The sequence below is a fragment of the Phaseolus vulgaris genome, chromosome 9 (genome assembly GCF_000499845.2).
Source record: "Phaseolus vulgaris cultivar G19833 chromosome 9, P. vulgaris v2.0, whole genome shotgun sequence".
NCBI classification, from domain to species: domain Eukaryota; kingdom Viridiplantae; phylum Streptophyta; class Magnoliopsida; order Fabales; family Fabaceae; genus Phaseolus; species Phaseolus vulgaris.
In genome coordinates this window covers 16,089,041-16,114,185 of record NC_023751.2, presented here as the reverse complement: position 1 = coordinate 16,114,185, position 25,145 = coordinate 16,089,041, and the positions used below count along the sequence as shown (strand labels likewise).

Here is a 25,145-nt window from a genome sequence, read left to right as displayed (position 1 = left end):
TGATTCTTCTCGTCTTCTGGCTTATCCTTCGGTACTCGGCGCTCGGTCGTCGGGCGAATCACCGGATGGTGGGGGTACCTGCGAAGGCACTCCGACGTTCAAGTCAATAAAGCGGGTGGTTAGCTCTCAGGTAGGTGAACAGTAATAAATGACATACCTTACTCCTTGGAATGCGTGCTATTTATATTATTCTAATGGGCCTACCTTGTTGGGCCCGTTTATCGAGGTGGATACCGCTTAGGGTTGCATTACCTAATTTTTTATGATGGATTAACTTTACTGATCTCGGTTTGAGCGTTAATTGTAATGGGGTTCGCCCATCGGCCAAATACCTGTGGTCTTCGGCTGTCTCAGTTAAGTCTTCTAAGGTCTCGGTCTCTCGGCCAAGTCTCCAAAGGTCTCGGCCTCTCGGTCTCTCGGTCAGGTTGATTAGGCGTCGAGCAGCCAGGTGAGTCCCGGCCTCGCCCAGTACCGATACGGTAACAACATTTAAAGTGTTATTAAGGAATACTATGTACTGTTGATACATGAAAAAGTTTATTAAAAATGTGAATATCTCATAAAGATGTAGATTTTTTTGAGTGAAAGTACTAAGTTTATTATATTAAGAATCGATATTTCAAATAATAAATAGAGATTAAGAAAATAATGTAAGTGGTTTTCAAGGATTATTCTCACCTTGTACCAACATCATTTAAAAATGTTTGAAGTCTATCTTTTTAATATTTTTCAGGAGTTTCTTTCATTATTCTAGCAAAAAAAAATGATTAATTTTAAATTTAGATAAATTAAAAAATAAAGAAAAAAATATTTAAAACTATGAAATTATGACAATCAATTCTATATAAAATGAAATTTAAAAGTTATGGAAAAAATACATGATCATATGTTCTCATATGTTCCTCTTTGGGTGATACATTAATATACAAAACATAATGATGCTAATAATATTAACATTATTTGGCAAGACATATGTATTAACTAAAAATACTTGTTGTCTTTGAATATACATATAAAACTAATAACACATACTCATTATAAACAATCATATCCATTAATTATAAAGACTAATCAACATTTAGGTGATCTACAAATGACTTATAATAACGAATTTCAATTAACCCATAAATAAATAATTTAGCATTCATTCTAAGTAAAATTCATCCGTAATTTGGAATTAAGTAAAACAAAGATTTGACCACTTTGGCGATTACAGATTTATCAATCTATCTCTTGCAATTCTTGTTCTTGTAACACTCTTTCTTTATGGCTAACCAGTGAGACAATTTCATTTACAGAAACAAGACCCCTTTCTATTCTTTCTTAATCTCCATTAGATTAGATTTTCATTAAATGATGTATAACTTCTCACATTAACGAATGAGTCTTTTATTTTGCTAAATCATATTAAAACTTAAAGCCTAAAATTTATTTCATATCAGTCACGTTATAAAATTAATTTACATAATTTTTTAACATTAAAAAAAATAAAAAATGATGATATAGAGTTATACAAATTCTGTTGAAGGAAGGCTTTCTCTGCACTTTATTTGGTTAGCACTAGACAACCACCATACTCAGAATCCAGAGCACCATAGACAACTCAAACGCAAACAGTGTATGAAGCAATCCTCGATCAAGTACAAACCCAAACAGTGTTATCCCTCCACAGTTGTGTTGCAAATACGTCACTGCAATAATCGCAGATAAAACTTCTTTTAAGAGCATTGTTTGTGAATGAAGACAATCTTTTTGAGCCAAATATAACAATTAGTTTGTTAAGAGTGATGAAGCTCTAATGTTTATAGTTGTTCATCATGTATAACCTGGTAACATTACTGTTGTATAGATAGGTTTTAGTTTTGTCTCAAATTATAGATAATGCTCACCTAAAGCTTGTCTGGTATGGAAAAAACAAGGTCGTGGGGTTACTGATATGTGTATTTCCGATGAATCAGAATCACTAGCAGAAGGACCAGGTAACACCTCTGGCATTTGGCCTTTCCACTGCTCTGATTCAGCAGATGCATTGGTCACCACCATGTGCCACTTTGCGGCAATTGACACTATCCCTTGAGCCCTATGTGTGATTCTTGCAGCACCCGTAAGGCACAAGACAAATCCACACAACTGCACAGCAGAACAAATCTGCGCACCAAAAACCAGTCAATTCTCTTAAGACTTTAAAAGCACTGTCATTGGCCAAGTAACAACATAGAACAACAAAAATGAATGAAGTGAAGCTATAACTTTACCACAAGATCACCAGAATTGAAGAAGGTGGTGTCAGATTTGGATTCCAAAACAAGCAAGAGAGAAGTCAATTGACTAACCGTGATTGTCACCAAACAACTTATTATAAAGAACCTGTATCTATGGCTTGTTATCCACAATTGTCTTCTAATTCTAACATGCTCTCTGAATATTGTGTTTGCATCAGATTCACACCCTTCAAAGAGTTTGTGAAGTCCTTCAAACCTCAGTATCTGAAGCTCGCAGGTAAGCCTGAAAAGCACACACGCCAACAAGAACAACCCCGTTCGGTAGACCCAGGAAAGCAACACCAAAACAAACACAACCCAATTCAGAAGGGTCCCACATGGGACAGAAATTTCAACCCTGGAAAAGAAGATGATCTTGTGAACAAGTTCCACGATAAAGGAAGGCAACACCATGCACGCTAAGTATCTGAATGCTTTCTGAATCTGGCGCGTGTACCCACGTCGAACATAAACGGAGTCATCGTGTAACACGTCTAGGAACAGAAGCTGCCTGAGTCCATAACTGCAAACTCATGCATGCATTGAATTGAAGATTCCGTTACAATGAGATGTTTCAAATAATGAATAAGTAAAGTGTCTACGCTTTTGTTTGTACCTTGGGAAGAAACGCGAGAGGGTGAAGAAGGCGAAAATGGCGATGGCTGATTGTGGTAGTTGGAGGAGCTTGTTGAAGCTAAAGGGGTCGAGTTGGGAAGCAGGGATATGAACGAAGAGAGAAGTGAAGAGAGGGACAGTGATGGTGAGGAATATGAAGACGACGTAAGAAATGAGTTTTGTGAGGAGGGAAGAGTGATCGAGAGCACAACATTGAAGGCTTCTGCGTAAGTTTCGCAGTTCGTGGGTGGCATAAGATGGTTGTTGGAGGAGCAAGGGAACGTTGAGTTGTTGCTGTTTTTCCAAGAATGATGGGCTTCTGCTGCAGGAATCCATGTCCATGATGATCGTGTTCTGTTCATATCTGTGAATCGTCTTCATTTTCAGTACCAAAATTATCTCATAACATCACTATTCATCATTAAATAATGTCAATTTATCAGGATTCTTTTCTTTATTGACAAAATGAAGTTCTATATATATATATATATATATATATATATATATATATATATATGAATTATGATGTTTTGATAACTATCTTATTTCATGTAACAACTATAGAACTGAATATATTATTATTATTGTATCTTAAAATTTTATTTATATTTATTATTATCGTCTTAGTAAGGAATAAAGAAAGAAAAGGTATAATTCTTTAGGTTACACATTAAGCCAGGAATAAAGGAGGTTTAACTTAAAAACGTGTTTGTTCTGTCGCCCAAATGTGAGAGGAGAGGAATGATTAATCGAAGGTAGGATGATTAATTAATTAAATTCAATCAGTTTACATTTTAAAAAATATTATATATGTGACATTATTTGATAAATTAAGTCCCCGTTTACAGTTTTTTTTTTTACAATAAAATATTAATATTAAAATAGCAAACATAATATAATTTTATAATTTAAAATTTAAAATATCTAGTTACTAATATTCACAATTATATATATTAAGAAATAAATTTTAAGTAAAACTCAACTTTTTAAAATATTGATTTATAAAACTTATATATTATGAAATATCTCAAAAGACTATGTGGGATATTCAACACTCATTTTCTCGTCGAGATTGACAACTCGTACATGACACTATATATTTATAGATGGTTTGATAACGGTTTGATAAGTTTAATAAACCCTAACACTACAAGAAAATCATCAAATAGAAACCAATTTTGAGAGAACAAAATAATTAATTGCAATAGTAACTAAATTAGATATCTTTTTAGAAACTAAAAAAAAAAATTGGTTTATAAATTAGTTTCTATTAAATTAGTATCTAATTAGCTAAGATTTTAACTACCAATTATTTAGTTTCTAAATTTGGTAGCAAAAACATTGGTTGCTAATTAAATACCAATTTAGAAACCATTTAACAATAATATAAACTAATTTATAAATCAAAAAATTATTTAGTCCCTAAAATGGTCTCTAATTTAGTCACTACAACAACTAATTATTTTTTGTCTCTAAAATTGATTTTTATTTTATGATTTTCTTGTAATGTAAACCCTAAATCCTAAATCTGGAAAGGAATAATATATATATATATATATATATATATATTTAAATTTAAAAAATATTAATTAAAATTTATAATGATTCCTTCCTCATAAATTTTAATACATAAATAAATTGTTAAATCTATGCCATAAGAATTATTTGAGATATTTATTCAATCAAATATTATTTTAAATATTTTATTTATGTTTGTCTTATGCTATAAGTGTTTTATGACAATATTGGAAATAACTTATAAAAATTAGAGTTAATTTTTTTATATTTTAAAATTGATCATATTAAAACTGGTATTTCTAAAATATTATGATGGCGCTGTCAAAATTAACATGTCAAATACATTTATCTAAAAGTAATAGAATAAGTGTGAATGAAACACCCCATACTTCTAAAACTACCACTAGCATAATATGATATTACACTGACTAAGCATTCTACTAGCTAATTCATGGTATCATCATATCCTGAATATTTGAAATAATCATGGCCTAAACATCTTCTAATAAGAATGTTGCTTAGGCAATTAATTGTGAAGAAAATATAAAGGTGTGTCACTGTAGTCTCCTCGCTCAATATGTGAAGTGTTCTTTAAATAAGGTTTAAGGGTTAATATTACTTTAGTGTTTTTGTTTGAACGATATAAAGTTAGAGAAAACACAATTTTTTCTTTATTCTTTTAAAATTTGCCCTATGTTGTTTAAACGACAAATGGTTGTAAGATATAATAAAATTAAATAGTAAAAATTTAAAAAATAAATATTGCTTCTTCCATAAGGAATTTTGAGAAAGGATGGGATGATCATTGTTTTTTATCAGTAAAAAATAAATAAAATAAAGTAAAACATTTTATGAGTGTCTCAACCTTTATACAAAAAGATTCCGATCAAGTTACATAACACTAACAAACTCTACAAAACAACAACTAGAATATCATAAACATGACTAGATTGGTATAGACATGGCCACATCAAAACACAAATACAACATCCTTCCAAAATATTCTAACACCTTCCACCCAAACTCTAAAAAGAAGGCAAGATAAGAAACCACTCTACAACCTTCTCCATCTTCTGAAAGGGATCTTTACCAACAAACTGAAGCGAGTCAAACACTTGAGAACTAGAAAATACAAACCATATCTGCAAGATACTAACAAAACCAAATAACCTGCACTGAAACATAACAAAACTTTCAATCCTGGACAAAATGATAGAAAGAAATCCACAAACATTATTTTTTCAAATACCTCATATAGCATAAAGGTTCCAAACATCAATCCAAGTAAAAGAAATTTGTCAATCTTTCATTTACCGTAACCCAAGACCAAGTTTTCCTTTGGACCACAGTAAAAACTTCAACCATATCGACTCTCTCATTCTTAAAAATAACCCTATTCCTATGATTATAAAATTCACCTATAATTGCTACCCAAATCCCCTAGCATCTAATAGCAACATCCTTCAAACCTATCGGCTTAAACAACTTAAAAAGGCATTTGTGCATCATAATGAGAGATCGAAAAAAAACCCAACCACACAAAATTCTCCAAAAAACTCTACACTCAAAGAAGAGATGATTTATCGTTTTCTCTTCCACACCACACAGGGAGCAACGAAGGGGATGATCATCGTTTCTCTTTCACTTAAGTTTTTGTCTCTCAAATTAAACGAGAATGATTATACTCAAGTATCTAACTGGTTGCTAAAACCATATATGCAACAACAACTTTTGCACAAAATCAGAAACTCATTCAAAATCAAATTCACCAACAACAACCATTCAGACAAATATAAAACATAATGAGAAGTACATTTTACTCAAAATGGTAATAGAAATTGACAATCCAACCATTAACTACCTTTAAAACTAGTTTTTCTTACTTGTAAAGTTGTTTCAAATCCAAGTATAAAGATTAAGTTCAACCTAACCAATCCTTAAAAAAATTAGTGAAGAATCAAATTTCTTGTAACAAGATATTTTCTCAACTAATATAACCATTATCAAATTCAAATACTAGTAGAAAACGAATTGAAATTCTTTTTTTTCAGAAAAGAAAAACACTTATTCTAAGTTCAAATCTATTTAGATGAGAATGTTTTGAACTTGTTGACTCGTGTACTATAAAGTTTGATGTTAATTTTTAAAAGAGATAAGAATTAATAATAGAAAGGAGCCAAGAAGAGTTAGAGAAATGAAGTTAAATTATTTAAATATTGAGTATAAAAATCAAAGAAAAATCTACGGGTGCAAATTTAGTAGGAATCAATTTTGAATGTAATAAAAACTCGTTAACCTAATATTTTACATTCAAACTAAAAATTTATTCTAGTTTACTTTTAGAAGCTATTTACGATATTTGACAGGAAAAGTGAATAATTTATGCAGAGCTTATGAAAAAAATATACATTCTGATTTTTGTGAGTTGAATGTACAAAGTATACATGTTTTTTTTCTCTCATAAATTTGTTACTAATCTCATCCACTCACACATACAATAATTAATAAAATGACGAGTGTAATATTTTCGACACATGCATTGTATGAATACAAATTTAAATAAAATTAGTTTCTACATGAAATAAATTATGATTATTTATTAGTTTGTAATTTTTTATACGTTTCCTTTATTTTCTCTGAAATATATGTTTTAATTAAATAATTTTATTTTTTAAATGTTGCTTGTAATTTTTTCATGTCTCCTTCTCCAGTAACAGTTGTGGGTACATTTTGTAATAATTCACTACACATATATATACTTACTTTTTTTTGTCAAAAAATATTTATTTATAAATGTAGATACTGAATAGTGTTTTTTTGAAACTTATATGATGATTTTATAGCATATATAATTTTAATTCGAACACCTTAATATTTTAATCCTATTTTCATTATGAACTATTTTAAATTTTAAGTTTATGATAATTGTTTTCAATAATAAATTTACAACTCCTTAAGTCCATTAATTTAACGAATTTTTAATATAAATTATATTATAATATTTATATCAGTAATAAGTTAACATATGAGGTTTTAATATCATGATTGGTGAAAATTTATTTGTCACTTAATAAAAATTGATAAATATTTATTCTAATAGTTTTTTATTAAAAAATATTTCAATGAGATAAAAACCAATTTCTTAAGTCTTTATTCAATGATATGATTATCAACCTATTTAATGAGATGACTATCAACCTATCCACTCCTTTTATCAGATTCAAATAATTGAATTTACAACAAAAAAGATTTATTGGACAACGTTCATATTTAACGTTTACACATAAATCGCTATATTTAAAAAATAGCCACCAATTAAATATACACAATATTGAAATAATCATTATCGTTTTCGATCATTAATAACACAATCTATATATAGTGTCCAAATCAAATATAAAACAAAATAAATCTGCAAGATTAAATAGATGACATCAAAATTAAATATTTTTATAGAAAATAAAACATAACTAAACCTTACTTATTTCGACTCCTAATTGGAACCTTAAGAGGAAAAATCATGAAACGATAGAGTTTAGTTTTATAATAGTATATTAGTATTTAGTTGTTGTCATGCTAGTATTCAACGGATCATGCTCTACCTACCAATTTATTTTTCTTTCATTTTTTTATTCATCATGGCAACAATTTACCTTTCATTATTAAAATTATTTTCTGATTAAATTACTTTATTTATATATATATATATATAAGCTAACAACATTAAACATAATTAGAATATCACTATTATTAAAAAAAAAATCTCTCCAACCTCTTATCACATGAAATGTTCAAAATAGAACTTTAATAATTCTTTTACGATTATTTTGAATATTTGATCTATTGGAATTGATACTAATGCACGGGTGTTGCTATAATTTTTCAAAATCTTAGTCAAGAGATTCATAAAAATAAATTGAATGAAACATGCATGAATTTATTTTATGCACGATATTTAACAAAAAAATTAAAGAACTAAATTGTTCACAAAACATAATAAACTCATATTTTCATCTTAATAGAACTTGGAAACTTAGCATAAAATCATGGAAATCAAGTTATTTGACTTCATTTCTTGTTATTAAAAAAAAAAGGCAAATGAACAAAACAAAAGAAATTAGAGGAATCAAGATTGAAGCACTCAGAATCTTCTAATTGAATGCTGATATTTTAACAAACCTTAGGTTATAATAAAAAAAACTATGATTTTTTTTTTCTGAAATAGAATAATTTTAAAATTTGATTGGTCAAATCAAAATTGTAAACTATATCTTTATCAAAGTAATATTTTTAGGGTTTAATTAGAATGAACAAAAGAGAAAATAGAATAAAAATCAGTAATTTCAATCTCTTTGCATCCAGTGTAACAAATCCCTATCACAACAAACACAGCAGACAAATAGAAGTCACATAAAAATGTTGTTATACATATTTTAGAGACGACCAATGTGATAGAAGACATCATCCTCTCCAATAACAAGAAATGACAGCTTTTAACCAGGCCACAAGCAACATATAAATAACCATTGAACAAAAGTATCTTTGGAAATGAAGTCCAAACACTTACATTATACATTATACATAGGCCGGCCTAACCAGCTCATTCTTTGTGGGAAGGATCTTGTCCTTGTCAATGTCACCCCACAAACCATTAAGTTCTCATATCTTTTGCAAAATGCTTAACATTTCTCATTTTCCTTCATCTTTATCCTTTTTCTCCAACTCACCAACCAAAAGCTTTTCTCCAAATTAATTCTTATGGCACATAAAGTAGACTGCTGCTGTATTCTCATGGTCTTGATCACTTGGTTTTTGCCCTCATTGGCTGACAATGCTCAAGTTCTGATGAACTTCAAAAGATTCTTGTCCAATGCTGATGCTTTAAATAACTGGGGGAACCAATCAATTGGTGTGTGCAGCTGGACTGGTATATTGTGTTTCAATCAAAATTTTCATGGCTTGAGATTAGAAAACATGGGACTAAGTGGCACTGTTGACGTAGACACGCTGCTTCAGTTGACCAATTTGAACAGCTTTAGTGTCATTAACAACAACTTTGAGGGTCCAATGCCTGAATTCAAGAAGATTGTGAATTTAAGGGCGCTGTTTCTGAGCAATAACAAGTTCTCTGGTGAAATTCCAGATGATGCTTTTGAAGGCATGAAACGTCTTAAGAGAGCATTCTTGGCTGAAAATGGGTTCACGGGTCATATTCCTACTTCCTTGGCTAAATTGCCTAATCTTTTGGATGTGGACATACATGGAAATAGTTTTGAAGGAAACATACCAGAATTTCAACAGAGGGATTTCAGAGTGTTTAATTTGTCTTACAACAAGTTAGAGGGTCAAATACCAGAAAGCTTAAGCAGCAAGGATCCTGGCTCATTTGCTGGTAAGTTCACAGCCATCTCTACTCTCTCTCTTTATAGTTTTTACCAGTAGATTGTTCTTTGTAATAAGAATCGTAGATAATTTTCTTCTACATTTGAACATTATTATGTTGCAGTTTATTTTAGCCTTATTTGGAAACTTCGATTACATGTTGACATCAGTGTTAAATGTTGGAATCTTAATCAAGGAAATTTAATTATGGCAGCGACTATCTGAAGAAAACTCTTCAATGAATCCCTCCTTCATCTTTTGAATGCAAAATTGAATCAAACAGTTCATGATAATCAATTCATGGTCCGCTCCAAGTGTTCACCACTGATAACTTTTGCACTAATTTTTCTGGTGAAACAGGCAATCAAGGTCTATGTGGAAAGCCTCTAAGCCCCTGCATTGGAAGCCCCACCTCACCCCCGAGCACAGACACGGATGAACACCCAAATTCACATCCTGAAAAAGAAAACAAGGAAAAACGCGTTATTTTAACAGTTATTGTAGTGGTGGGGGTGATTGTGCTGGCTTCAATACTAGCACTTTTGATAATCCGTTACCGTCGAAAGAAACCCGAACTGGTAAAAGATGCACAACCCCAGAATGTTACTGCTTTTTCTAGCGAGTCCAAATCCATTGTTCTGACAACTGAACCCAAGAAAAGTGAAGACGGAGGGTTGAACTTCGTTAGGAGCGAGAGGGAGGGGATTGACATGCAAGACTTGCTAAGGGCCTCGGCTGAGGTTCTGGGGAGTGGCAGTTTTGGATCCACGTACAAGGCCATGCTTCTGAACGGGCCAGTGGTGGTGGTGAAGAGATTCAAGCACATGAACAACGTGGGGAAGAAAGAGTTTTTTGAGCACATGAACAGGCTTGGAAAATTGTCACACCCCAATCTGCTCCCTCTCGTTGCATTCTACTACGGAAAAGAAGAGAAGCTTTTGGTTCACGACTTCGCTGAAAATGGCAGCTTGGCAAGTCATCTTCATGGTATGACCCATTACTATCATCATTGTTTTATTGCTTAAAAATCGGAACTTTGGATCGAGTTTCTTAAAATTTACCAGACCCATTTGGGTAATGTTGTCTGTATTTGTAGGAAGAAGTGGGGTTGAGTTGAACTGGGGAACTCGTTTGAAGATCATAAAGGGAGTGGCCAGGGGGTTGGCTTATCTGTACACAGAGTTCCCCGACCAAGCTTTACCACACGGTCATCTGAAATCGTCTAACGTTGTACTGGACGGTTCCTTCGAGGCTTGTTTGGCAGAGTACGGCCTTGTGCCGGTGGTGGAGAGGAGCCACGCTCAGCAGTTCATGGTGGCTTACAAGTCTCCGGAGGCGAGCCAGTTGGAGAAGCCGAGCGAGAAGAGCGATGTGTGGTGTCTGGGGATTCTGATACTGGAGCTTTTGACGGGGAAGTTCCCTGCGAATTATCTGAGACATGGGAAGGGAGCGAGTGAGGATTTGGCGGCGTGGGTGAACTCGATAGTGGGGGAAGGGTGGAGTGGGGAGGTTCTTGATAAGGGGATTCCAGGGAGAGGAAGTGGAGAGGGTGAGATGGTGAAGCTTTTGAGGATTGGAATGGGATGCTGTGAATGGAAGTTGGAGAACAGGTGGGGTTGGAAGGAGGCTGTGTCAAAGATTGAGGAGTTGAAGGAGAGTGATGATGGTGGTGAAGGGGACAATCTCAACTCACTGTCTACCAGTCTCGATGACTTCTCTCTCTCACGCTCTACTTCATGATCAATTCATTCATCACTTCTTTTTATCTCTCACTTTCAAACTCCATTGATTTTGTATAATATCACTCACTACTATTTTATTTTAAACATCTATTGTCAAATTAGCAAGTGAGGAAAAGAAAAAATACAAATAAATTTAATACAAGTCATTTTTTCTTAACTTGTGTATTCTAGCTCAACACTTATATAATAAATTGTTGGTTGGTAATGGTAACACTTATCACAAATCATGTTTCATCTACTTTAATTTAATTTATTAAAAAAACATATAATTATAGAAAATAATTATTAAATAAGATGTCATCTTTAATAAACTCCAATAAATTTAAATATAATTCTTTGCATTAGTGCCTGCTTTGGTTGCTTTTAGCAAAATGATGGACAAATAAAGATATATGACAAGATTATAATATACTTTCTACACTTTAAAACAAATATTTATCTTAAGTTTTTAATAATTAAAACAAGATTATAAAAATTTAAAAAACACAAAGTTTTAAAATGTAAAATTATTTTATTATAAAAAAAAATGATTTAATTTTAAGAAAATTATATCCACATTTTTTTTAATGTTTCTTGTAGTTTTAAAATAAACATTCACGTTTTTTTATGTTATCAAAATCATGTTTATATTTATTTATTTATTTATGATTTGTTGTTTGAAAGTGTTAAAATCGCGTTTAAGTATACTAATCAATTAATAAATTTAATCACGTATCTTATAACTATTAATAAATTATATTTTCTGAATTTCGAGAGATTTTATGATTAACCGAGAATATAATTTTTAAAATATTATTAATATAATATTTAAATTATTCAAAAAAAATTCAATTTTATATATTTAAAAAAAAACTTATTTAAAAATAAGAATGATAAGTATCACTTTATTAAATATATAAATAAAAATTGGACTCGGTTGAAGCAACACTAAGCCCATTGGGCCTGGTCCGATTGGTGTAGATAGGGCCTGGGTCTGAGAAGGGAAAAAGCAGAAGGGTGATTTTAATGGCGCGAATATGTTTGAGCTTCACATTCCCAGAAGCACTTCATTTGGCGATTCAGCGCCACTGTAACTCCTCCCTCGTTACCTTCCCTGTAAACACTCTCTTTTCTCTAAATATGTAAGTTTTACTGTGTTCTTGTTCTTTCTACATTGCAATTCACTTGTGACATTAGCATTATTCCGTTAGAATTGTAGTTACCGTTACCGGCGAAGGGAACGATCGGTGACTGGTGGTGTTAGGGTTTTTGAATCCTCTTCTGCTAAACCTATGAGTTGGTGTGATGAGGTTCAGGAACCACGGGTTGTCATCGCACCTGGTAAATTTACATCTCATCTGTTTTTGATATTTTCTGTTCTTATTTATTTCCATCTATAAAGTTATAGTCACTTGTAAGACAAAATATACGAACAGAAAAACAATACCAAACTTAATTCTAATAGAAATATGCTGCTGTTTTTTGGTTTCCGATGGCACTGATACCAAATTCTGATTGTTATGTGCCGTTGAAGATATTTTTATTTTCTTAATATTTTATTTTTTTTGCATTACTTTACAATCAGTTGTTAATGCATTTTATTTAATTATTTATTATGCAAGTGCAGATCCTGGTACCTGTGGAAATGGTCTGGGCAGATGATATCGCTCCGCCATCCCAAGTCTGGTAATTTGAAGGATGTCCATTGTTTTATGTACTTCTCATAGTGTTTTGTTGCTTGTTTATGTAAATATTATTTATTTGATTTTGCTATCTCAATTTCTTAATGTGTTGATTAAAATTTGTTAGTTCGGTTAATAACATCATATCACACTCAATCTTGCTATCAATCTTTCTCAAGGAATTAGACTTTTATTAAGGCTTCTTGATCGTGCGTTTTCTTTCAGTTTTTACATATTTTCGCTTCTTTGATAGGAAATGCAACACAGTATCTGTTTGCAAATGGAATGCTTCAAGAACTTCAGTGATTTAAGAACTTGTATGGATCTTGGTTCTTGGGAGATTATATAACTGAAGGTAGAGATGTTTGATTTTCTTGTAAAGTATGCTTTTTGCATTGTTATTCATGTTTATATTGCGTGAGGTACCTTTCTTTCTCTCATTTATCTCTTGTCTGGAAATCTTTTTTACTTCTACTTAAAAAAATAATATTTTTGTTCCTGCTCTGCCTATGCCATGTTCTTGTACTTCTAACCAACACTTAATTTCTTTTTGAAAATCTCTTGTTCTTTGTCAGATTGAAAGCATTGTGTTTCCTCTTGTCATGTCAGTAGTCTCTACTATGTAGGTCTTATTTGAGGGATTACCAATTAAGAATACAGTTCTATCATTCTGCATTGTTGCATCAGCAAAATACACATCTATGTTGATGCTTCATTGTATCAGCAAAATACACGTCTATGTTGATGCTTCATTGTATCAACAAAATACACATCTATGTTGATGCTTCATTGTAATCGTTAGGTGGTAATGGATTAAATTTTTCAAAATCCAATCTAAATCTAAATTCAAATAAATGGATTGGATTTAAAATTCATATCCATTTTAAATAGATCAAATTTATTTGGAATTTTTTAAAATTCATTTAAAGTGGGTTAAATCTAGATTAAATCCACTTTGTTAATTAGATTAAATTCACTTTGTCAAATACGTTAAATCCATTTTTGATATGACTCAACTTGGATGCGGACCAACTTGGCTCAACATCAACTCGGGCTCAGACCTCTCAACATCCTAAGCCTGGATCACTCGACATCCTGAGCCCAGACGACTTGACATCGGCCCGGGACCATACGACCCAAAATTGGCCCGAACCCAGATTACTCAACATCGACCCATGCCTGGACGACTAGACATCGGCTCGGGCCTGTATAAATCGGCATCAACCCGTGTCCGTACAACTCTCAGACGACTCTACATCGACATTGGCCTAGGCTCATACAACTCGACATTGGCCCGGGCCCGTACAACTCAACATCGTCCCGGGCCCGTACGACTCAACATCGGCCCGGGCCCGTACAACTCTACATCGGCCTAGGCCCATACGACTAGACATCGACCCGGGCTCTTAAGACTGGACATCGACCTCGACCCATACGATTAGAAATCAACCTGGGCCTGAACGACTCTGCATTTGCCAGAGCCCGTACGACTCGGCATCGGCCCGAGCCCGAACGACTCGACATCGTCTCGAGCACGAATGACTCGACATCAGCCCGAGCTCGAACCACTCGACATCGTCCCGGGCCCGAACGACTCGACCTCGGCCTAAACGCCTCGAGATCGGTCTGGGCCCCCTCGGATTGACATCGGCCTAGGCCCCCTCGGATCAACATTGGACCAGGCCCCCTAGGATTGACATCGGCCCAGACCCCCTCGGCTTGACATCGACCCTGGCCTCCTCGACTCGACATCAGCCCGGGCCTGCTCGACTCAATATTGACCCGGGCCCACTAAACTCAAAATCGGCCTTAGCCCGGACGACTAGACATCGGTCTGGGCTCGGACAACTCGACATCGGTCCGTGTCTGCTTAGCTTAACATCGGCTTGGTCCCGTATGACTCGGCATCGGCTCGTCTGCATCGACTCGACCCATACGACTTTGCATCGACCTGAGCCCGAACCACTTGACATTGGCCCAGACCCGCTCAACTCTAAATCGACTTTGGCCTGCTCAACTTGACATCGGCCCGGGCCTGCTCGGCTCAATATTGGCCTGGGCCTGCTCAACTCGAAATCGGCCTTGGCCCGGACGACTCGACATCGACCCGAATCCGGACGACTCGACATCGGCCCAGTCCTGTACAACTCGACATCGGCCCTGGCCCATATGACTTATCATCGACCCGGGCCCATACAACTTGACACCGACCCAAGGCGAACGACTCTGCATTGACCTGAGCTCGTACGGCTTGGCATCGACTCGGGCCCGAACGACTCAACATTGGTCGGCTCAATATTGACCTTGGCCCACTCAGCTCAAAATCAGCCTTAGCCTGGACGACTCGACATCGGCCTGGGCTTGAATGACTTGACATCGGTTCGGGCCTACTCAGCTTGACATTAGCCTGAGCCCATACAAGTCCATATATGCCCAGGCTTGTACGACTCGACATCGGCCCAAGCTCGTACAACTCAACATTGGCTTGGGCCCGTATGGCTCGACATCTCTCCATCGGCCCTGACCCATATGACTAGACATTGACTTGGGCTCGAACGACTCTGCATTGCCTCTAGCCCGTACGACTCGACATCAGCCTGAGCCCGAACGACTAGACATCGGTCCATGCCCGCTCATCTTGACATCGGCCCGAGCCCGTACGACTCAACATTGGCCCAGACCTGTACGACTCGACATCCACCCGGACCTGTATGACTCAACATCGGCCCAGGCCTGTACGACTCGACATCGACCCTAGCCCATATGACTTGGCATCAACCTGGGCCCATACAACTAGACATCGACTCAGGCTCGAACAACTCTGCATCGACCCGAGCCCGTACGACTCGGTATCGGCACGGGCCTGAATGACTTTACATCGACCCGAGCCCGAATAACTCGACATCAGTCCGAGCCCGAATGACTTGACATTGGCCCGGGCCCCATCGAATTTACATTGACCCAGGTCCGGACGACTCGACATCGGTCCGAGCCTGCTTAGCTTGACATCAACTCGAGCCCGTACGACTCGATGTTGGTCCAGGACTATATAACTTGACATCAGCCCAAACTCGTATGACTCGACATCGGCCCAGGCCCATACGACTAGACATCAACTCGGGCCCGAACGACTCTGCATCAAATCGAGCCCGTATGACTCGGCATTGGCCCAGGTCCGCTCGGCTCAATATTGGCCTTGGCCTGCTCGCCTTAAATCGGTCTTGTTCCGGACGACTCGACATCGGCCTAGTTCCCTTCGGCTTGACATTGGCCAACGCTTGAGCATGAACCGGCAAGAGTAGACATTGGCCTGGACCAACTTCACTCGATATCGACCCCGACCAACTCGGGTTGACTCAATATCAGCCACTCAGCTCGACATGGCACAGGATTCACTGAATTTGTTATTCGTTTTGAATTAATTTGTGCACTACTAATTATCAGGAACAACGAAGTGAAGATAAGAAGAGTACAACTGCAAAGAAAGGTAGACAAGGAAGAAGGTAAAATTGGAGACAGAATCACACAACATTAGAGAGATGTTTACGAGGGCCTCTCGAAAGAAAAGCTAACTAATTCCATTCCCATTCTATGGAGGAAACGGGTAATCATCAGTATCATTTTCCAAACTTGCAAGTAGTGGATAAGCCTTGAGTGAGCTCTGGTTTGTACCGTCCGAAAAAGTGCTATTTTTAGATTCTATTATTATTTATTAATTTAACTAGTAGTAAAATTGGTAAAAAAAAATCTAACTCAAAGGATCGATTTGAATAATCCATAATAGAACGGATTATATTTGAAAATAGTAATTTAAATTAAAGTAGATAAATTTTAGTAGGACCTGTTTAATCTGAAGTTTAAATGAATTTTAGACCAAATTAATTTATAATTATGTTTTAGTATATTTTATTTATTAAAAAATGACTAAAATAATTTTTTAGTTTGATGAGTCTTGGTTGGACCGACACAAATTTTTCCATACTTTACCGTTGGTTTTTTCAATCATAATTAGATGTTTTTTTTTATGGAGGAGAAAAGTATCATGATTCATGTGTCATTTCCTACCGACACAGTTTTTTATGAAAGAAAGATGAGAATCAGTAAAATAAAGGTTAGAATTTAAGATACGGCCTTACAAATTTTTAGATAAGAAGCTCTATTTTCTTTCATCTCGTTATTTCTTGGACCTATAAATAAATTTGTTAATATTTTATAAAAAATAATAAGCAAATATTCTTAAACCGACCAAGATTGGTTAGTTTTTATTCTTGAACTTCACTTTCACTACAAAAATATATTTGATATCTTAGAAGTATTCAATATTTTAATAAATGTAAGAAAAATAGTAAAAACTAGTAACATGGTTTGGTTAAGTGATTAAAGAATGGAAAACCGAGTAAGTTATACGTGGATCAGGGTATCTCATATAACTTCTTTTTATATAACATTATTTTTATTAATAATATAAAAAGTAAATTCAATAAATAAACATTAAACTTAACTTACCAAGGTGAATAAAGAAAGATACAGCAATCATCAAATTGATGAAGTTATTAATTGTAAATTATCAATCTATATGGAATTTATAATTTTAACATTCAACAAGACGATTCAAAGTGTAAACATTTATTAAAGTTGTTGATAAATTAGCAAGACTTGAATCTTTTAAGCAAATGATAAAGGAGTCAAAGGTTCAAATATGATGATATTACTTTAAATATGGAATAATTGATCCTATACGGAGTTAAGGCTATCCATTTCACAAGTAAAAGTAAATTATCATGTGTTGACGTGATGGAAACATTCTAATAACAAATTAAATAATTATCAAAATTATATATATATATATATACCTTTTTTTTCTAAACATATTACATAAATCTTAATGAAAAAAAAGGGATATTTCATGATTTTTTTTTTCAACCGAACTCTTAGTTGAAAGTAGAAATTAAAAAAAAAAAAAACTTGTTTTTGTGGTTATAAATTTGTCTTGATTCTAAAAAAAAACCGCTTTAACAAGATATGAGTAATGTCAAATTTTTTAAATATATAGTAAATATGGATGAGGATGTATATTTAATCCTTGTTCTTATACCCGTTTTGTTTTAAATCATTTAGTTTGTTTCTAACTTAAAAAGCTTATTTTTAATGTTATCTTTATTGTTTTTCATTTTATCCTTTTTTTTCTAAACAATTTTCCATTTTTTTCAATTATTCAATTAATTATATATCGACTAAGTTTACTTAGATTTCAATACACTTACTCTCTCATCACAATCTCAATCATATTTTTTTTTTCATATTTAATCATTGTATTGTATTTTAGAAAATATAAACTTCAATTATATTAAATTAAACTATTGATAGGACTCACATTTGATCATTTATATTTTTTAAAAATTTTATATTTGTTGTTTATGATTTGTCATGTGAAAATGTTTGATTATCATTTCAATGTTTAATCGTGTAAACTTGTTGTTGTTATTTTTAATTAAATAAAAGAGTTTGAGAGTAGATAATGTAATGTAATGTAGTGTCTTGGATTGTATGGTACTTGACATAGATCATCTATTGCATGATAAGTTAATAAAATTAAAGTATAAATAGGGTTAGTAAACGCAAAACATCTCCCAAAGAATTCAGTTATAATCTTATTTAAACATGATTCATATATTACTTGCGGAAAATGTTAATTATAAAGAGAAATTAAAAGAAATAAGAATAAAATGAATTAAAAAATATATTGGTTCTTGTTCATATGTTTTTTTTTATTAATTTTAACTTAAAAATAAACTTATCCAATAAATTATATATGTATATATATATAATTTAATTCGATGTGTTATATTTTTGACTTCATTGTGACACTGAAATTAATCATCACTAGAAACAATGATGTAAACGTTTTATTTAGATGGGTCGTGATTTCAATACAAGATACGACAAAACTTGCTAATAACAGATTATGGATCTCTCTTCCATTCCGCTGTGTTGGACTTGTGATCAGAAAACATAATCTTCAATCATAATAGACATTCTTAAGCACATTATTATTATTTTTTATATAAAATGCTTACTATGAATTTGTCATCACATAAAAAAAAGTATTATTAAAAAAAAAATACAAAAATATGGAGAGACTAGACCAAAACCAATATGTTAACAAAAACGATAGATATGTAGATTATACCTATTAATAAAGAATATAAAGAATTTTAAGAACAGATTTGATGAAAATAAATTATACCAATAAAATGATTCTCTATAAATAAATCCTAAATTAGCTAAGTTATCAGCACACACATTTTTCTTACGAAAAAAAAGTATGAGTAGCCAAATTTAATATAAAATATAAATTATAAAATAAAATCAGTTTTATATATTAAAAAAAAACTTATTTAAAAATAAGAATGATAAGTATCACTTTATTAAATATATAAATAAAAATTGGACTCGGTTGAAGCAACACTAAGCCCATTGGGCCTGGTCCGATTGGTGTAGATAGGGCCCGTGTCCGAGAAGGGAAAAAAGCAGAAGGGTGATTTTAATGGCGCGAATATGTTTGAGCTTCAGATTCCCAGGAGCACTTCATTTGGCGATTCAGCGCCACTCTAACTCCTCCCTCGTTACCTTCCCTGTTAAAGCTCTCTTTACTCTAAATATGTAAGTTTTACTGTGTTCTTGTTCTTTCTACATTGCAATTCACTTGTGACATTAACATTATTCCGTTAGAATTGCAGTTACCGTTACCGGCGAAGGGAACGATCGGTGACTGGTGGTGTTAGGGCTTTTGAATCCTCTTCTGCTAAACCAATGAGTTGGTGTGATGGGGTTCAGGAACCACGGGTTCTCATCGCACCTGGTAAATTTACATCTCATCTGTTCTTGATATTTCTGTTCTTCTTTATTTCCATCTATAAAGTTATAGTCACTTCTAATAGACAAAATATACGAACAGAAAAACAATACCAAAATTAATTTTAATAGAAAAATGCTTCTGTTTTTTGGTTTCCGATGACTGGTAATATTTAGCTTCCGATCATTTATTTCGATTTATATTCTTATTTTGCGACCAATTTCTCATTGTTATGTGCCGTTGAAGATATTTTTATTTTCTTAATATTTTTTTTTTGCATTACTTTACAATCAGTTGTTAATGCATTTTATTTAATTATTTATTACTCAAGTGCAGATCCTGGAACCTGTGGAAATGGTCTGGGACAGATGATATCGCTCCGCCATCCCAAGTCTGGTAATTTGAAGGATGTCCATTATTTTATGTACTTCTCATAGTGTTTTGTTGCTTGTTTATATAAATATTATTTATTTGATTTTTCTATCTCAATTTCTTAATGTGTTGATTAAAATTTGTTTATTCAGTTAATAACATCGTATCACACTCAATTTTGCTATCAATCTTTCTCAAGGAATTAGCCTTTTATTCAGGCTTCTTGATCTTGCGTTTTCTTTCAGTTTTTACATATTTCCGCTTCTTTGACAGGAAATGCAACACAGTATCTGTTTGCAAATGGAATGCTTCAAGAACTTCAGTGGTTTAAGAACTTGTATGGATCTTGGTTTTTGGGAGATTATATAACTGAAGGTAGAGATGTTTGATTATCTTGTAAAGTATGCATTTTGCATTGTTATTCATGTTTATATTGCGTGAGGTACATTTCTTTCTCTCATTTATCTCTTGTCTGGAAATCTTTTTTACTTATACTTAAAAAAATAATACTTCCGTTCCTGCTCTGCCTATGCCATGTTCTTGTACTTCTTACCAACACTTAATTTTTTTTTGAAAATCTCTTGTTCTTTTGTCAGATTGAAAGCATTGTGTTTGCTCTTGTCATGTCAGTAGTCTCTACTCTCTAGGTCTTTCATTCATGGAGAAACTAAGCAGCACTTTTAAGCAGAATTTTTCATCGTTATTGTTTTTGTTTCCCAACAGATGGTCGGTTGTATTTATCCACACCAATTGATCCTGTTTTCATCATGTTGCCTATATTTGAGGAAGCTAGAATGAAGGTAATAAGTTTTATATTTCTTTTGAACCATGGCAATTGGAAGAAATTTCTTATTTCTGAAGTCTTTTCCATTTATGTATCCTTGGCCAACTATTAAACAGAACAAAAGTTTTAATTTCTCACATGACACCTTAAGTATAGAACCCACCCAATCTAATAACTATAGGTTTATATCCTCAGAGAAACCTCTACACACAAAGTCCATGAAATCCCTCGTTTGTGTGGTCCGCAGAACTCCTACCATTTAGTTTTGTGAATGGATTAATTAGGTCTACATTGTATTTTGACCCTGAAAAACTACATCTCTGAACGTCACTGGTTTCTTTGAAATGCAAGCAGAAAGGGGATGATCTTGGGAGGTTCAGGCAATTAGATGAGATATTATTTATTGATGGCTATCCAGGATATATGCAGTTAATGTCTGTTGTGGAGAACTGTATGCAAGTTGTTTCTGAAGTCAAAGGTGACTATATTCTTGTACTCTTTCTATTTACAACTTCAGTTTGAAAGTTTGCCATGTTTTCTTATGATCTAAGTCATTATTGGGCAGCATCTTGGAAAGAAATTGAGAAGTTTGTTGTTGACTTTATGTTTTTTATAATGTTGATGATAGAAAAGTGTGGTGAACTCATTGTTAATCATTTTCTTGTTTTTAATTCTCATGGTCTTGTAACGTCATGCTTATGCAGAAGTTGGATCCTCAAAATTCTTCAGACTTGATGACTCAAAAGTTCTACGTTGGATGTGCTATAAGGTTTGTCTATATTTCTTTAACTGTCATTTGGTTTATATGATGTTAAATCTTCTCCCTCTTTCAGGGAAAAAAAACTAGTATAGGCTTGATATGGTATTTGCGCAGCAAAACCAATCCTCCATTAACTATTATGGAGGTATGATATTTGGTTATGAATGCCCGAACTTCATGATGTGTTTTTGCGAAAATGTAACCAACACTGAAACATGTCTTGTCGATTTCATATTTGATTGCTGATACATGTATCCACCTATTAAGCAATATAGGAAATAGTTAAATTGCTTATAGTTTGCTTTCAAACATCTACTTTTCTTTGGCTGATGTTTGACCATCTTTGATTTAAATGCTAGAAAACCTTTTACCTGTATCAGAAGTTTGTTAATTTGGTTTGTCTTATTTTAGGTTTGTCAGCTAAAACAGACACTACCCAATTTGGACAAAAACTATGCTGTTCAATCAGAGAAAGACACATGTAAAGTGTTTATTATCATTTTGTGTTCTGTTGGATAATTTTATTCTGCTGAGGTTAAATACTTCGTAAAATGTTTATCTTTCGGAAAAAAAAGATATAAATGCATTTTATATGGAAAATGGAGGCATTTTAATATGGCAATACTTTGGAGATTTATCACGGCTCTGATTGTATTGTGTCTGTACACATGGGCGACAGTGATGAGGGATACAATGACAACTTGTAGAAACTAACATTTTTTATTTTATGTAAAGGCTAAAATATTTGAGGAAAGATATACTATAATCTATAATGCATTGAAACGAATAATTGCATGTTGTGTTGTTGGTTAAACCTGGGAGATAGAAATAGGATAGTTGAATTTATCCTTTTTGTTAATAGGCTATCTATATTCTTATTATCTGAAAACATACTAATGGTTACTGTTCTCCCCTCTTATTTGAGGGATTACCAATTAAGAATACAGTTCTGTCATTCTGGATTGTTGCATGAGCAAAATACACATCTATGTTGATGCTTCATTGTAATCTTTTATTTAAATAACTGAAGCAACAATACCATCCTTGATAATAATCTGATGCTTTTCTTAATACTTTAAATCATGCATACCTTGTCTTTTTGTTTCAATGTTTTGTTGTGCATTAACGCTCTTGTGTGATGCAGTGATTGATGCAGTCTCTATATTAGGAGAGTATTTCAAGGAAAAGCCTTGGTTGGAGCTTTTGTGTAACCATCTTAAGTATAGCCTTTTATAATGTCTTGTTTTAAAGATTTTACCTGTATATTCCTTGTGGTGATAACTTGGAAGAGAAACCATTGAGGGGGTTGAAATAGGATTCTTAAGATATATTCCTTAAGAAGATTTTTGTTTTGCAGGTTAAATATACTCGAGGTTATTGGAAAAGTAGAAGTAAATGTTGAAGGAAGTAACTCAGGTTTATGTAACGAATTACAGGTATTTGTTGGGACGGAAAAAGAATGAGTCTGGATTTGTTATTCGTTTTGAATTAATTTGTGTACTACTAATTATCAGGAACAACAGCAAGATAAGAAGGGTACAATTGCAAAGAAAGGTAGACAAGCGAAGAAAGTAAAATTGGAGACAGAATCACACAACATTAGAGAGATGTTTACGAGGGCCTCTCGAAAGAAAAGCTAACTTATTCCATTCCCATTCTATGGAGGAAACGGGTAATCATCAGTATCATTTTCCAAACTTGCAAGTAGTGGATAAGCATTGAGTCAGCTCTGGTTTGTACCGTCCGAAAAAGTGCTATTTTTAGATTCTATTATTATTTATTAATTTAACTAGTAGTAAAATTGTTAAAAAAAAATCTAACTCAAAGGATCGATTTGAATAATCCATAATAGAACGGATTATATTTTAAAATAGTCATTTAAATTAAAGTAGATAAACTTTAGTAGGACCTGTTTAGTCTGAAGTTTAAATGAATTTTAGACCAAATTATATAAAATTTGGTTTATTTATCTTTAAAATAATGATCATAATTAGAAAAATAAATAGTAATAGTCCACGTCGAGCTGAGTCGTCCGGGTCCGAGTCGAATCGAGTCGGTATGGGCCAATTTTAAGTTGAGTCAATCCTGGGCCAAGTCGAGTTGAGTGGCTAATATTGAGTCAACCCAAGTTGGTCGAGGCCGATATTGAGCTGAGTTGGCCCATGCCAATGTCCGGTTGAGCCGGTCTAGGCCCATGTCGAGCTGAGTATTCCAAGGTCCATGTCGAGTTGAGCATGCTCGCGCCAAAGTCAAGTCGATGTCATTCGGGTTTGATATTGACTTGAGCTGGCCATGGGCGATATCCAAATGACTAGGCTATGCCTAATGTCGAGCTGAGTGGGCGAAGGTCGATAATAAGTTGAGCGGGCTTGGGTGAATGTCGAGCCGAGCGGGCTCGAGCCCTTGTCAAGCTGAGCGGGCTTGAGCGCATGTCGAGTCGAGTAGTCTAAGGTCGATGTTGAGTCGAGCTGGCCCAGGCCAAAGTCAAGTTGATGTTGAGTCGAGTGGGTTCAAACAAATGTTGAGTCGAGTGGGCTCGAACTGGTGTCAAGCTTAGCGAGTTCAGGTTGATGTCGGGCCAAGCAGGCCCAGGCTGATGTCGAGTCGTTTGGGATCGGGTCGTGAAGGAGTCGTCCTGGCCTGGGTCGATGTCGAGTTGAGCGGGCTTGAATTGGTGCCAAGCTTAGTGGGCTAGGCTGATGTTGAGTAGTGCGGGCTCGCGCCAATGTCGAGTCAAGCCAGCCCGGGTTGGTGTCAAGTCATTCAGGCTTGGGTCGATGTCAAGTAGTTCAGGCCTGGGTCGATGTCAAGCCGAGTGGGCCTGAGTTGATGTTGAGTCGTCTATGTTGAGCTTAATGGTCCCGGGATGATGCCAAGTCATACGGGCTCGAACTGATGTCAAGTCGTGTGGGCTCAGGTCGATGTTGAGCTGATCAGGTTCAGGTCGATGTCGGGCCAAGCAAGCCCAGGCAGATGTTAAGTCTTTTGGGCTCGGGTCGATGCAGAGTCATCCAGGATCGGGCTGATGTCGAGTCGAGTGGGTCAGGCTGATATCGAGTCGTCCAAGACGGGCTTGATGTTCTGATGTGCGGGCCTGAGCCGATGTCGAGTCGAGTATGTCAAGTCATTCGGACCCGGGTTGATGTTGAGTCCTCCGAGTTGTGGTCAATGTAAAGTCATTCGGGCCAAGTCTG

General features: G+C 34.3%; 3 protein-coding genes across 8 annotated transcripts; 2 read left to right on the top strand and 1 right to left on the bottom strand.

Moving 5' to 3' along the window:
* Window positions 1–1,154: 1,154 nt before the first annotated feature.
* Window positions 1,155–3,265, bottom strand: LOC137821306 (uncharacterized). The gene is made up of 4 exons (XM_068625825.1): window positions 2,878–3,265; window positions 2,256–2,784; window positions 1,890–2,148; window positions 1,155–1,691 (listed from the first exon to the last, which is right to left on the bottom strand). Exons 1-4 carry the CDS (start codon window positions 3,255–3,257, stop codon window positions 1,561–1,563), a joined length of 1,299 nt encoding a protein of 432 aa, XP_068481926.1. The 5' UTR covers window positions 3,258–3,265; the 3' UTR covers window positions 1,155–1,560.
* Window positions 3,266–8,938: 5,673 nt separating this feature from the next.
* LOC137823121 (pollen receptor-like kinase 5) lies at window positions 8,939–11,720 on the top strand. Its single transcript, XM_068628248.1, has 3 exons — window positions 8,939–9,786; window positions 10,137–10,763; window positions 10,873–11,720. The coding sequence occupies exons 1-3, from the start codon at window positions 9,153–9,155 to the stop codon at window positions 11,514–11,516; spliced, it is 1,905 nt and encodes a 634-aa protein (XP_068484349.1). The 5' UTR covers window positions 8,939–9,152; the 3' UTR covers window positions 11,517–11,720.
* Window positions 11,721–12,482: 762 nt separating this feature from the next.
* LOC137821559 (uncharacterized) lies at window positions 12,483–23,822 on the top strand. 6 transcript variants are annotated; one of them, XM_068626203.1, is made up of 11 exons: window positions 12,483–12,613; window positions 12,709–12,838; window positions 20,372–20,431; window positions 20,681–20,782; window positions 21,131–21,207; window positions 21,546–21,669; window positions 21,896–21,960; window positions 22,363–22,432; window positions 23,096–23,171; window positions 23,309–23,387; window positions 23,466–23,822. In XM_068626203.1, the coding sequence occupies exons 1-11, from the start codon at window positions 12,524–12,526 to the stop codon at window positions 23,589–23,591; spliced, it is 999 nt and encodes a 332-aa protein (XP_068482304.1). In that variant the 5' UTR covers window positions 12,483–12,523; the 3' UTR covers window positions 23,592–23,822. The 6 variants fall into 6 exon arrangements, 5 of the variants coding, with proteins under 5 accessions (XP_068482304.1, XP_068482306.1, XP_068482308.1 ...); XM_068626205.1 differs by having other exon boundaries at window positions 12,516–12,639; XM_068626207.1 differs by having other exon boundaries at window positions 12,550–12,639; window positions 12,695–12,838.
* The last annotated feature ends 1,323 nt before the right edge of the window (window positions 23,823–25,145 follow it).